This window comes from Corythoichthys intestinalis, chromosome 16 (genome assembly GCF_030265065.1).
Source record: "Corythoichthys intestinalis isolate RoL2023-P3 chromosome 16, ASM3026506v1, whole genome shotgun sequence".
In the NCBI taxonomy this organism is placed as follows: domain Eukaryota; kingdom Metazoa; phylum Chordata; class Actinopteri; order Syngnathiformes; family Syngnathidae; genus Corythoichthys; species Corythoichthys intestinalis.
In genome coordinates this window covers 20,463,962-20,477,560 of record NC_080410.1, presented here as the reverse complement: position 1 = coordinate 20,477,560, position 13,599 = coordinate 20,463,962, and the positions used below count along the sequence as shown (strand labels likewise).

General features: G+C 40.1%; 1 protein-coding gene across 15 annotated transcripts in view; it reads left to right on the top strand.

The window, feature by feature from the left end:
• Nucleotides 1-13,599, top strand: part of cacna1aa (calcium channel, voltage-dependent, P/Q type, alpha 1A subunit, a) — a 142,520-nt gene that overhangs the window by 51,524 nt on the left and 77,397 nt on the right. For 9 of the 15 annotated variants that reach the window (XM_057860505.1, XM_057860503.1, XM_057860507.1 and 6 more), the window contains exons 16-24: nucleotides 210-327; nucleotides 568-635; nucleotides 742-848; nucleotides 5,225-5,275; nucleotides 5,835-6,000; nucleotides 7,148-7,752; nucleotides 9,029-9,378; nucleotides 9,451-9,586; nucleotides 10,083-10,212. In XM_057860505.1, coding sequence (XP_057716488.1) covers nucleotides 210-327; nucleotides 568-635; nucleotides 742-848; nucleotides 5,225-5,275; nucleotides 5,835-6,000; nucleotides 7,148-7,752; nucleotides 9,029-9,378; nucleotides 9,451-9,586; nucleotides 10,083-10,212 — 1,731 coding nt within the window. The remainder of the gene's footprint in view (nucleotides 1-209; nucleotides 328-567; nucleotides 636-741; nucleotides 849-5,224; nucleotides 5,276-5,834; nucleotides 6,001-7,147; nucleotides 7,753-9,028; nucleotides 9,379-9,450; nucleotides 9,587-10,082; nucleotides 10,213-13,599) is intronic. The other 6 variants (XM_057860515.1, XM_057860516.1, XM_057860510.1 and 3 more) reach the window with 3 other exon arrangements.

Here is a 13,599-nt window from a genome sequence, read left to right as displayed (position 1 = left end):
CTTTTTACATTACTATTGCTGTTGACATCATTGGAGTACATCAGTTGTCTCTTATTTAATAGTAAAAAAAGTGAGACCATCAAGTGATTAGCACTTTTTGTTCTTGCATTTAGAAGCATGCCATATTATTTTTAAAAAAAAAAAAGGCGAAATTTATTGTCATGGTGTGCAATGGCTGTAACTATGTGTTTGTACATGCTTCTATCTAGATTCTGACAGGTGAAGACTGGAACATGGTGATGTACGCTGGCATCAAATCTCAGGGTGGAGTCAACAAGGGCATGGCCTTCTCTGTCTTCTTCATAGTGCTCACACTTTTTGGCAACTGTAACCTTTGATTGTGGAAGCGTAAAGACATTTGTTTAGAAGTCATTTGTACACACAGAATTCATTTGTAAAAACAGAATTTATCATTATTTTACAGCATCTTTCAGATTATTGTTACTTGGAATTAAATAAGATGTGTAGAAGTTTAAACTTTTTATTTTCATGAAACTGCCTGTTGTGAAAATGTGTACAAATGAGCCCAACGCCCACACAGTGGATTTCCCATAACTGTTTGCTCAGATACTCTTCTGAATGTCTTCTTGGCTATCGCTGTGGACAATTTGGCCAATGCACAAGAGCTAACCAAGGTGCAACCCAGCTTGACGTTACCTCATCATGACTAAACCTTTTTTTTATTTGTCTCCGGTTTATTTCCTCCATTGACATCCTACTTCCTCCTCTCTTTCCTGGCAGGATGAGCAAGAGGAGGAGGAGGCTGCCAGTCAGAAGATCGCGTTGCAGAAAGCCAAGGAGGTGGCGGAAGTCAGCCCTCTGTCAGCTGCCAACCTCTCCATAGCAGCGTGAGTGTAGATCTCCATCATTGTTAGGCTATGGGTTTCAAACCTTTACCAATAGATAAGTTTGTCATTCAGTTACACTTGAATGCAATGAGTATGATTATGTCTAAGATTCTATTATGTAGATATTATTTTTTATTCAACATCCCTTTCTAATTGTGTGAAAAAAAAAACCAGGGTTTACGCATTTTATATTATTAATAAGCTGACAGACATTATGCACAATAATACACTAACATAATGATTCAGCATGCCTTTCTAACTATATGACAGGAACAACAAGGAATATATATACAGTGGGGCAAATAAGTTTTTAGTCAACCACCAATTGTGCAAGTTCTACTTGAAAAGATTAGAGAGGCCTGTAATTGTCAACGGGGATAAACCTCAAACATGAGAGACAGAATGTGGGGGAAAAAAAACAGAAAATCCCATTGTTTGATTTTTAAAAGATTTATTTCCAAATTAGAGTGAAAAATAAGTATTTGGTCACCTACAAACAAGCAAGATTTCTGAATGTCAAAGAGGTCTAACTTTTTCTAACGAGGTCTAATGAGGCTCCACTCGTTCCCTGTATTAATGGCAGCTGTTTTAACTCATTATCGGTATAAAAGACACCTGTCCACAAGCTCAGTCAGTCACACTCCAAACTCCACTATGGCCAAGACCAAAGAGCTGTCAAAGGACACCAGAGAAAAAATTGTACACCTGCACCAGGCTGGGAAGACTGAATCTGCAATAGGTAAAACGCTTGGTGTAAAGAAATCAACTGTGGGAGCAATTATTAGAAAATGGAAGACATACAAGACCACTGATAATCTTCCTCGATCTGGGGCTCCATGCAAGATCTCACCCCGTGGCATATGAATGATAAGATTTGTGAGCAAAAATCCCGGAACTACACGGGAGGACCTAGTGAATGACCTAGAGAGAGCGGGGACTACAGTAACAAAGGCTACTATCAGTAACACAATGCGCCGCCAGTGACTCAAATCCTGCACTGCCAGATATGTCCCCCTGCTGAAGCCAGTACACGTCCAGGCCCGTCTGCGGTTCGCTAGAGAGCATTTGGATGATCCAGAAGAAGACTGGGAGAATGTGTTATGGTCAGATGAAACCAAAATACAACTTTTTGCAATAAACACAGGTTCTCGTGTTTGGAGGAGAAATAATACTGAATTGCATCCGAAGAACACCTTACCCACTGTGAAGCATGGGGGTGGAAACATCATGCTTTGGGGCTGTTTTTCTGCAAAGGGACCAGGGCGACTGATCTGTGTAAAGGAAAGAATGAATGGGGCCATGTATCGAGAGATTTTGAGTGAAAATCTCCTTCCATCAGCAAAGGCATTGAAGATGAGACGTGGCTGGGTCTTTCAGCATGACATTGATCCCAAACACACAACCAGGGAAACAAAGGGGTGGCTTCGTATGAAGCATTTCAAGGTCCTGGAGTGGCCTAGACAGTCTCCAGATCTCAACCCCATAGAAAATCTGTGGAGGGAGTTGAAAGTCCGTGTTGGCCGACGACAGCCCCAAAACATCACTGCTCTAGAGGAGATCTGCATGGAGGAATGGGCCAAAATACCAGCAACAGTGTTTGAAAAGCTTGTGAAGAGTTACAGAAAACGTTTGGCCTCTGTTATTGCCAACAAAGGGTACATAACAAAGTATTGAGATGAACTTTTGGTATTGACCAAATACTTATTTTCCTCCATGATTTGCAAATAAATTCTTTAAAAATCAAACAATGTGATTTTCTGTTTTTTTTTTTTCTCCATATTCTGTTTCTCGTGGTTGAGGTTTACCAATGTTGACAATTACAGGCCTCTCTATTATTTTCAAGTTGGAGAACTTGCACATTTAGTGGTTGACTAAATACTTATTTGCCCCACTGTACATAACATACTAGTATATCTTGGTCACTCCCTAACATAGAATGCAATGAGCACAATTATGTGTAAGATTTTACTTATTTTATATTTATTTTCTAACATTCTAACAGACATATTGCATAATAATACTGTTATTAAAAATTTAACACCCAGTTCTAATTATGAGAATAAATTACCATGACTTTGCTCAATTTATTTTTAATTACTAACAATCTAACAGACATATTGCATAGTACTAACAATAATTGTTGATAATAATTCGACACCTCTGTCTGATTGTGAGGGGAAAAAATACGTTATTAATAATCTGACAGACATGCAGCACATTCATGCACAAACATAATAATTCAGCACGCCTTTCTTGTTATATGACAGGAAAAATTAAGAATAATTACACTTTTGCTTGTTTCCCACACTGTAATAAACAAATGGCCCAGACTTAAAACTTCTGTAGTTTTCACTTTGTGATAAACAAAAATTCTGCATTAAGCATTTTGCAATTATAAAAATCTATATTCTTTTCTGCTGATTTATTTATTCCCTTACTGATTTGTTACTCAGATAGAATTTAGTGTTTTGATCAATGAAAACTATACATTGTCTGATCCTTTTCGCATGGAAACAAGATGTTTTTCTTGTGCCCATCACAAACATAGACTATTATCAGGGGTGCACATATTTTTTTTGCCCAGGTTGTCAGAGGAGGACCTGGAGATGTGACTTGGTCCTCATTGAGCTTGAGAGCCGACCTGCCTGATGCGATAAAATTTGACAAGCTTTACTTAGAGCCAATTAACTTTAATTAATTATATTAACGATTAATGCCTGATTAACATCAACTGGCACAACAAAATTGCCGTTACTTTGAAGAGAAATATAAAGAAATAAACATAAAAGCACTAATTCAAAATAAAGGGCATTGTGCGGCTCCCACATTAACTCCAAGCCTTTGTAAAAGTGGGATGTCCTCCTCTTAAGAGCTCATTGAACGTACACGTTTAGCTTTGTGAAATGCGAGAAAAAACACGTTTGTCAGTGCATGGCGCTGTTCTTCACCAACTTTATTCCGCCACTTGTCCATAGGGCGAGTGGGGTCCTGTCTGACATCGATAGTTTGCTTAATTGCCACATGCTCTGTTTTTTTCGTGCTTTTCAAAGTTTGGATGGCTGAAATTCTTTGACCCTACATAAAATGTGTTGCTCTTATCAGCAACATTGGGATTCTCGCGGCAAATTTTGTACCACATTTCCGTGCGAGCATCATTTGCTTCTAGCCATGGTACCTCCTGCAGCCACTTTTCAGCAAAAGTCCTTTTTTTCGGTAGCTCCGGTGACGTCTCTGTCGTCTGTCTGTCTTTTGACGGAGGTGGGGGAACACGGAAATAATTACTCAGTGGGGCCTGCCTCTTTGACATTTTGAGAAGTGATTTTCTCGTGTCCGCCGCAAATACAGTGGTCAGCCATCGGTACGCAAAAGCGTATGGAAGCCGTTGAGGGCCAGCGCGTTTGTCTACGTCCAGTACGCATGCGTGAATGCGGACCACTTATGTGCACCCCTGACTATTATACTGCTGTGCAATGCCAGGAGGCATTTTAGACCAGGTGCTGATAACTCAGCAGACATGCAAGCAGGCACATTTGAAAGCGTGTGTTTTGTGTTGCTACGAACCTGAACTTGCCTATTTCTTTTGTCGCCAATCAAAGTTGCTCCTGTCATCCCTCTTTAAATGTAGCGTACTTTATTCACATGTTGCTTAGACACACCTGCAACTTTGCAGCGACCTGTGCATAATAGCTGGTGTAGCAAAAGTCCTCATTTAATGATCAGGCGATTACCACTGGTGACTTAAAAATTTCCTTGGCCCTCATATACTTATCCCTACTGTTGATTACTTTTGTGTTGAAAACACAACGCACGTTACAAAATGTGAAGGAAGGAGATGATGTTTGCAATGGAACAGATTTGTCATTATGACCTCATTGTGAACTATCAGAATGGTTTGAAAACTTTTTTTGTTACAGTGCAATTTATCCATTTTATACACAATAGCACTCGTATACTTGCACTCGCAGAAGTCTGACAACTGCAGGGGAATATATTGTGAGCTCACACACACATATTTCAGTTTCCTTTTTTTCGGTTTCGATAAATTTGGATTGTGTACACACACGTACCCGCACCCCTTGTGCAGTACAGTGTCTTTATGTCACATCAGGGTATTTGTTGTCATTGTATGTGCTGTATACGTGGAGGGACATTGTATTTCCTCAAGAAATATTACAAATGAGTTTATTACCTGAATGAGTAAGAATACATATTTGCGTATACATGTTTCCCTTTACATTCAGGGTTGCATTCAAAAGTTTGATGCATTTTTTTCCATCCTGATCACTCAAAGTGCATCCATTTTGGAATGACGTCCATACTTTTTTTTCCTTCTTTTTTTTGGTGCCATCTCACTCAACAACTGTTTCCCTCCTCAGCAACAAAGTACACAGTGATTGTCACAACGCTTCTGACCCCTTTCTGGACTGGTATTTATTTATTTACTTGTTTATTTATTTCTGACTCGCTTCTGTTAAGTGACCTAACAACCATTCCTAGTCTTCTCTTCATGTCCCTTTTTCCCCCAACCTTTTATGAACCTAAATAAAACATCACCAACTATTACTCTTGCTATTTTTCCAAGTGTTCACTTTGTCTTACCGCACCTCATATAATACAGTGACTGACATTGACAACTATGTCAGACTAAAATGATAGCAGCTATTATTTTGAGTGGTTGTTGATTAGTAACTAAAATCAGTTTAGCTGGTAAAATCCAATATTTCATTTGGTAGGTTATTGAGCTGTCTGTACATTTAAGTCGGTTTACTATTGCTAATTTAAACCAACCAACCAATTCTTACCCTCCTTCAGTTTTCCCCTCTTCTTGTCCCCACATGGCTTCCAAAGTCTCCTCACATTTCTTTGTGTGAACATTCACCCCAGTGTCTTCTAGCCTTATGTATATATGTGCATTTGCTCTGCAGTTTTGAAGCAAGTCCTAACAATCGCCTCCACTCATTTTCTTCACTGTACTTGGTTTCACAGTAAGGAACAACAGAAGAACCACAAGGGCCTCAATAAGTCTGTGTGGGAGCAGCGCACCAAGGAGCTAAGGAAGCAAACACTGGCATCCAGCCGAGAAGCACTCTACAACGAGCTGGACCCCGAAGACCGCTGGAAGGCAAGGACTGGGAGGGAGGAACACAACAATGTAAAGGATAAGGCAAAAATGCCCTTAGACTTGTGCTACCAGTGTACACAAGTAATGGCTATGTAAATGTTATGTTTCATGTCTCTTTATTTTAGCAAATTTCTTTACAGTGGAACATCTCAAGTCAAATCAGGACTCTGAATTAAAGTTTACATGATTTTCCATAGGGCAAGGGCGTATGTTTGTATAGGGACGGTAGGGACAAACACTACCAACTTTTCAGAATGCTCAAATTGTCCCCACCAACCTATAAACAACCTTATTTGCATTATATAATTAGTTCAGTTATATACAGTAGGTAATTTAGATTGTCTTCCCATATGTTGTAATGATAGAATAGACCCTACCATTATTAAGTGAATTATTTTCATTATATATATTCAGACTTACATTTATCCCTTTTCACTTGCTGAATGTGCCGGTCCATTTTTCTCCCCCCCTCAAAACGAACGTTTGGCTGGCTGATGAGTTGAAGCTTCCCCCGTCCCGCCACAAAGACACACACACACACATACTCACCCAACCCGAACAGCTTCATGTCGACAACATGCCACCTCCTCTGCCCCCTTCGGAGAGGAGGGATATTAACAGTTTTTTTTTGTTTGTTTTTTTTCGGCCAGCCGAAGCCACTGTAAATCATGTAAAAAGACGTCAATGTTGTGGAAGTGGGGGAAACACCACAAAGTTTGAAACTGAAAGTCTGACCACCATTAGAGTACAGTTACAGCATAACATTAAAACTTGCTAACCTGCAAAACTACTGCTGTCAGGCCAGCCTTCATAAGGAACAACAAAGTCAAGCTAGCCGTCCCTTATTTGGATCATTGTTTGCATTATGTGCATTACGGTTATATCGTCCCTACCAATGTTGAGACCAAACCTACACCCTCGCCATGGGTTAATAATCTCAGTGACCATATGAATATGTAACCACTCCCAATCTCCTAATCTTGTATGATGTTATTGTGGAAACTGTTTGTTCTCAGGATTTTGCAAGACATACTTTTCACAAATATTAAATTGGATTCCAAATTTATGACATTTGTGATGTTCAAACTTTTGAGGTTCCACTATTTATTGGCCAAAAATGTCTACATGTACACTTTTTAACAATACAGCACTAAACAGTTTGACCCTTCTTGTTCAGGTCAACTACTCACGCCATGTCAGACCAGATATGAAAACTCACCTGGACCGACCTTTAGTGGTTGACCCCCTTGAGAATCGTAACAACAACACCAACAAGAACACCAACAACAATCCAGACTTCTGCTTTAGCCAGGAGCATCATGTCGATGACTTGCAACGGCAAACACACCACCATGAACGCAGTGGTCCTGGAGGCCCTGTCAAAGCTCCTTTAGAGAGAGGGGAGTCCACTGAGAGCAGACGGAGTCGGAAAAGTACGCACCACCATCATAGCTCCCATGTACGACTGGATACAACCGTGATTCCTGGGCCAGGCTCGGAAGAGAGGCCGGCTAGGCGCCATCATCACAATCGCAGTGGAAGTCGAGGGACAGGACAGTCCGAACACAGGAAACCTAGGTCGCATCGCAAGAATGATGAAGACGAGGACGGTCAAGAAGGAGCTGGAAAAGCAGGAAGATGCAAGAGCAAAGGAGTCGATGATGGTGGGGAGGGTGGAGAGAAGGAAGCAGTTGGGGATGGAAGTGAGAGGAAACAAAGAAGAAATCGTCATAACAACCGCACGGAAGGAGAGGGGAAGAAAATATGCCATCGTCGACGGAAGTAAGTACACGCTACACTCTTATAAACTGTAGAATACAAAATATAAAATAGAATTATTTGTAACACATTACCATTTCAACTCCAGTGCAGTTATAAGAAATGTTTTTTCTGTTTTTATTTATAACTGTCATTCTTCTGGATATAGTATTTTCCCTAAAGTGCTGAGGAAATGTTTTTGAGTCACAGACGGCCACTTGTGATGTCATACATCTTCCACCCTATGTCACCCTAGCATTCTTTTATGATCTTTTCCTACTGGAAGCACCTACATAAATTATTACCGTAAAAAAAAAAATCAAGGGGTAATGCATGTATCACAAACATTGATATTAGTAGGGGTGTGACAAAATATCGAAATGGTGATATATAGTGATACTCTGTATCCCAAAAGGTTATTGATATGCTCCTGCCAAGAATCAAGATATTGTATTAAAACGGTATCAATGTCTAAAAAAATAAATTAAAAAAAATAAACCAACAAGTTGCTACCAAAATCTTCCACCATAATAGTGTCTCAGTTAACTCTAAGGCTGCATTGACGGTCCTCGACGCCCAATCCATTTAAAACGGGAATGTTCGTTCTTTCGAAATCAGAGCATTCGCAGTCATTCTGTCCGATTTTCAGGGCATTTACAGGTCACTTGTTGTTCATTTTAGGGCATTTACAGGTCATTTTCTGTTGAGTTTGAGTCACTGCCTATTCATTTGGGTGATTCCCAGGTCGCTTCCTGTTCTGTAACTCAAAATAAACAGGAAGTGACCCATAAAATACCCCAAAATCAACAGGAAGTAACTGAAAATTAACAGGTAAATGACCTAAATGGCCCAAAATTACCTGGCATATGCTGCCACTACCAGACAGACGTTCAATCCGTTTGAAGTGGGAGGGATGGCAGCGAATGAACGAATGTTCGAATGTTCATTCGCTGCCACCCTCCCAGTTCAAATGGATTGGATGTCTACTAGTGATAAAATCAATCCAATTCACAGCAGAAGCTTGTTTTTTCTGTTTATTAGTTGTTTGTTGAATATCCTAGAATGATTTTCCGATCAATGTTTCGATAATCGTTGTATCGCCATATCGTCAGATCATCGTTATTGTGAGCTTTGTATTGTAAATCGTATCGTATCGTGAGGTTCCCAATCCTAGATATTAGGCTGGGTGTTGAAATCATTAGCCTGTATTGTGTATTATGACATTTTCTTTTCCAACACTGACTAAATACATGCATTATTTTCCTCTAATCGCACTGTGTTTCCACATAAATCCCTCCAGGGATGGAAGTGATCTGAACCTCTCCACCACAAGGCCTATCCAAAAGAGACTGTCTAGACAGGAGAGACAAGACAGTGAGGATATGGATAACCTGATGAATACCAAACTGATTTCTGGCTCTCCCCCTTCCAACGAGCATCACCCAAATCCACTGTCAAACTATGATGCTGCCCCTGCCTTTGAATCTGCCTTCCAACTTACTAAGAGTGGCACACGAGGGAGTTTAGTCAGATTGGACAGCTATGGGAACATTGGACATCGCCGTGCCAACAGCATCATCAGACAGCCCCACCTTGATCACACAGTGGTGGACATGCCAATATTTCCATCCACCAATGCCATTCTGCAAGGTGACAGCAACACCTTTCACATTATTTTTATTATTCCTCTTGTCTCAACTAACATCTTTCTTTTGAACTCAGTCAATAAAAATGCAAACACGGAACCTTTGCCAGCAAAGGAGGACAAGGACGATGATGATGATGCAAAGGGAGGTGACGGAGGGCCTCGGCCCATGCCTCCTTTCACATCCATGTTTATACTGACCACCACTAACCCGTGAGTAGGACGTGAATTACATTCACTCGATTTAAGCTCATTTCCTCTAAGCAGTACATTTCAGTGAAGAAAAAATGACATTTACATTGTCACAACTTGACAAGAGTTTGAAAATCTCATCTTCCAACGCAAAATTGATATTTACGGGTGAAAGAAAGAAATCAACTTACAAATGTAAAGACTCAAAGAATGGCCACAAAAATCTCTTTACTATGTTTTGTATACTCTTTTTTTACGTGTCTCGCCAAATCATCTCTACATTTTGCAGACAATGTAATGGAAAGGTAGGTTTATAGTCTTTACTGCTGAACTGAACTATACATCTTAGTGGAAAGATGACTGGAATAAGCCTACTTGGCCTTGTTTGATCATCGGATTTAGATTGGAATCTCAAAAGGGAAGCGGCTCTGCTTTAATACCAAGCTAAAGCTATAATAATTTCTTATGAAGGAGATGAGATGATAAGCAGTACAATGAAAACTTTGTCTACTCTTAGGTTTCGTCGAGCCTGTCACTACATCTGCACCCTGCGCTACTTTGAGATGTGTATTTTGCTGGTCATTGCCATGAGTAGTATTGCCCTCGCTGCCGAAGACCCAGTCTGGCCTGATTCTACTCGCAACAACGTAAGAATGCTGTTAATTCCTTCTTTTAAAAAAACATACATATATACAGTGAGGAAAATAAGTATTTAAACACCCTGCGATTTTTCAAGTTCCCTCCCTTAGAAATGATGGGCGGGTTTGAAATTTTCATGGTAGGCGCTTGTCCGCTGTGAGAGACAATCTGAAAAAAAAAATCCAAAATCAAAGGTCAAACGTTTCCTGTGACTTTTTACCAGGTTTTCACAGAATCCAGCAGGGATTTTCCACCACTGCGCCACACAGATCTTCTCTAGATCAATCAAGTTTCTGGACTGTCACTGAAAAACACAGAGTTTGGGCTTCCTCCAAATATTTTCTATTGGGTTTAGGTCTGGAGACTGGCTAAGCCCCCCCAGAACCCTGGTATGCTTTTTACGAAGCCCCTCCTTGGTTATTCTGCCCGTCTGCTTCAGGCCATTGTCATGTTGGAAGATCTAGTCACGACCTATGTTGAAAGCTCTAACTGAGGGAAGTAGGTTATTCCCCAAAATCTCACAATACGTGGCCCTGATCATCCTCTCCTTAATACAGCTCAGTCATCCCGTCCAATGTGCAACGACCCCCCCCCCCCCACCCCACCCCAAACCATGATGCTATCACCCCTATGCTTCACAGTAGTGATTGAGTTCTTGGGATGGTACCAATCCTTTTTCTTCCTCCAAACACAATGAGTGAAATTAAGACCAAAAATTTCCATTCTGATCTCATATAACCATATGACATTCTCCCATGACTCCCCTGGATCATCCAAATGGTCATTGGCAAACTTAAAACGGCCCTGGACATGTGCTGGTTTAAGCAGGGGAACCGTCTGTGCCATGCATGATTTTGTACCATGACGTCTTAGTATTTTACCAACAGTAACCTTGGAAATGGTGGTCCCAACTCCTTTCAGGTCATCGACAAGCTCCTCCTGTGTCGTTCTTGGCTTATTCCTCACCATTCTTAGGATCACTGAGACCCTACGAGGTAGATCTTGCATAAAGCCCCACTCGGAGTGAGATTGACGGTCATGTTTAGCTTCTTCCATTTTCTAATATTTGCTCCAATGGTGGATCTTATATCACCAAATTGCTTGGCAATTGCCCCATAACGCTTTCCAGCTTTGTAGAGGTCTACTATTCTGTCCCTGGTGTACTAGTATTTTAACAGCTCTTTGGGCAAATTGGGGTGGACAGGTGTTTATATGCAGCTAACCACCTCAAACAGGTCAAAAAGTCCACCTCCACGCCACTTTATTTAGGAGATCAAATGGAGTGGAGGTGGACCTTTTAAAGGTGAGTAATAGGTCTTTGAGGCTCACAATTCTAGTTAATAAACAGGTGTTCAAATACTTATTTGTGGCAGTATAATACAAATAAATTTGTAAAAAATGATATACTGTGATGTGTGGATTTTTTTTTTTAGATTTTCTCTCACAGTGGACAAGCACCTACTATGAAAATTTCAAAACCGTCCATCATTTCTAAGTGGGATAACTTAGGCTGTTCAAATACTTATTTTCTCGACTTTATATATACCTGTACTTATGGGGGAAACACACAGGTGACTTGAAGTTCCGCTCTGAGACCCCCAATTTGGCCAATTTGACTCAAAATAGTCCTATATGCACGTGTTATACATCATAGGAAAGCTGAAAATCTCAATTTTCTGGGGGACCAAAAATTTTGAACAGGAGGGCATTTTTATTTATTTATTTGTTTATTTTAGCAGCAAAACCCTAACTGGAGGTGAGAGCATGAATGAGCATAATTAAAGACACTACGGTTTTAATGAGATATTAATGCACACTTACCTCTTTTCGATCCAAAAACTCCTTGTAGCATATATCACCGAGTGTGAAAACACAGCTGTGAATGGCCACAGCCGGATTTTGGGGGGATTTTATGGGTGAAACATGGTTATATAACAAGGGTCGCGATGCAGAAATCGCAGACATAGAGGAGTGGTCGAGATTTTCTTTTTCATGTATTTACCCTTTTAAACGTTTTATCCGTGACCTTTTTACAGACAGCATTTTTTCGTTGTGACGTAATTTTAAACTTTAAAATATGCGAGTGAATAATATTTTAAAGGGTTTTTTTGTAAACTAAATTTACACATCAATTAATGATTCTGTGCTAAAAATTACAGACATTTCGAATAATAAATATTATTACTAAGCTTCTTCTTATGGCTGGGTGAAACAAAAGCGGTTGCGTGACATATCACGGTTTTCCAGGGTAAAATGGACTATTTTAAAATAGTTTGACGGCTTAATGCGCAATGAATCCGCTATGGCAGCATATAGACATATTGTTCTATCAAACACAACAGTTCTTTTGGCTTAAAATACAGTTGTTTATTTTGAAGAGGGGTGCAAGAGCAGAAACTGCTTTTTCAGCCTTGTCTGTGTTTTCCGCCATATACATATTATCTTAGGGCGTATTCACACCTGCCCTATTTGGTCCAGACCAAACCAAAAAAGTTTGTGGTGTGCACATTTAGGGCTGGTGTGAATACAAACCAACTTTTGTGCGGAACAAACATCCGCTTCGAGACCTTGCCGGAGAGGTGGTCTCTGTTCGCTTCCAAGAGGACCGTGGTACGGTTCGCTATAGGTGTGAAAGAGACTGGTCTTGGTCCAGACCATATCTGAAATCACATTCCTTTTTTAATGTAACAGGCTTCTGTAGCAAAGGAAATGTTGTTTGGTTAGCATCACAGTCTGTGGTTAGCAGCATGTCGGCTAATGTGAGTCGGGTTCAACGTGTAATAACAAGGAGCGGAATGTCTGCTGTCCTTATAAAATGAGTGTGACATCAAAGGCCGCTGATGCTTTGAATTTCTTGCAAATGCTTGTACCGTATTTTTCGGACTATAAGATGCAGTTTTTTTCACAGTTTGGCTGGGGGTGCGACTTATACTCTGGAGCGACTTATGTGTGAAATTATTAACACATTATTATATCATTTCATATGTTATTTTGGTGTTTTGGAGTGACACTGATGGTTTGGTAAACTTGTTAGCATGTTCTTTATGCTATAGTTATATGAATAACTCTTTATCTGTTCTATGTGTTGGTTTTTATCAAGTAAATTTCCTCCAAAAATGCGACTTATACTCCGGTGCGACTTATATGTTTTTTCCTCTTCGTTGGGCATTTTATGGCTGGTGCGACTTATACTCAGGTGCGACTTATATTCCGAAAAATACAGTAATTGGATACAACGAAACATTATAAGCACATTTTCAGTATTCTGGAGCGCCATGATTATTTACGTCCTTATTTTACCGTGATAAGACCGTTTTGTCCAATGAATTGAACAATTTTTGCACATATGTAGGTTTGTTTTCAAATCCTGGGCTCAAGTTGCAATGTGAAAAGCA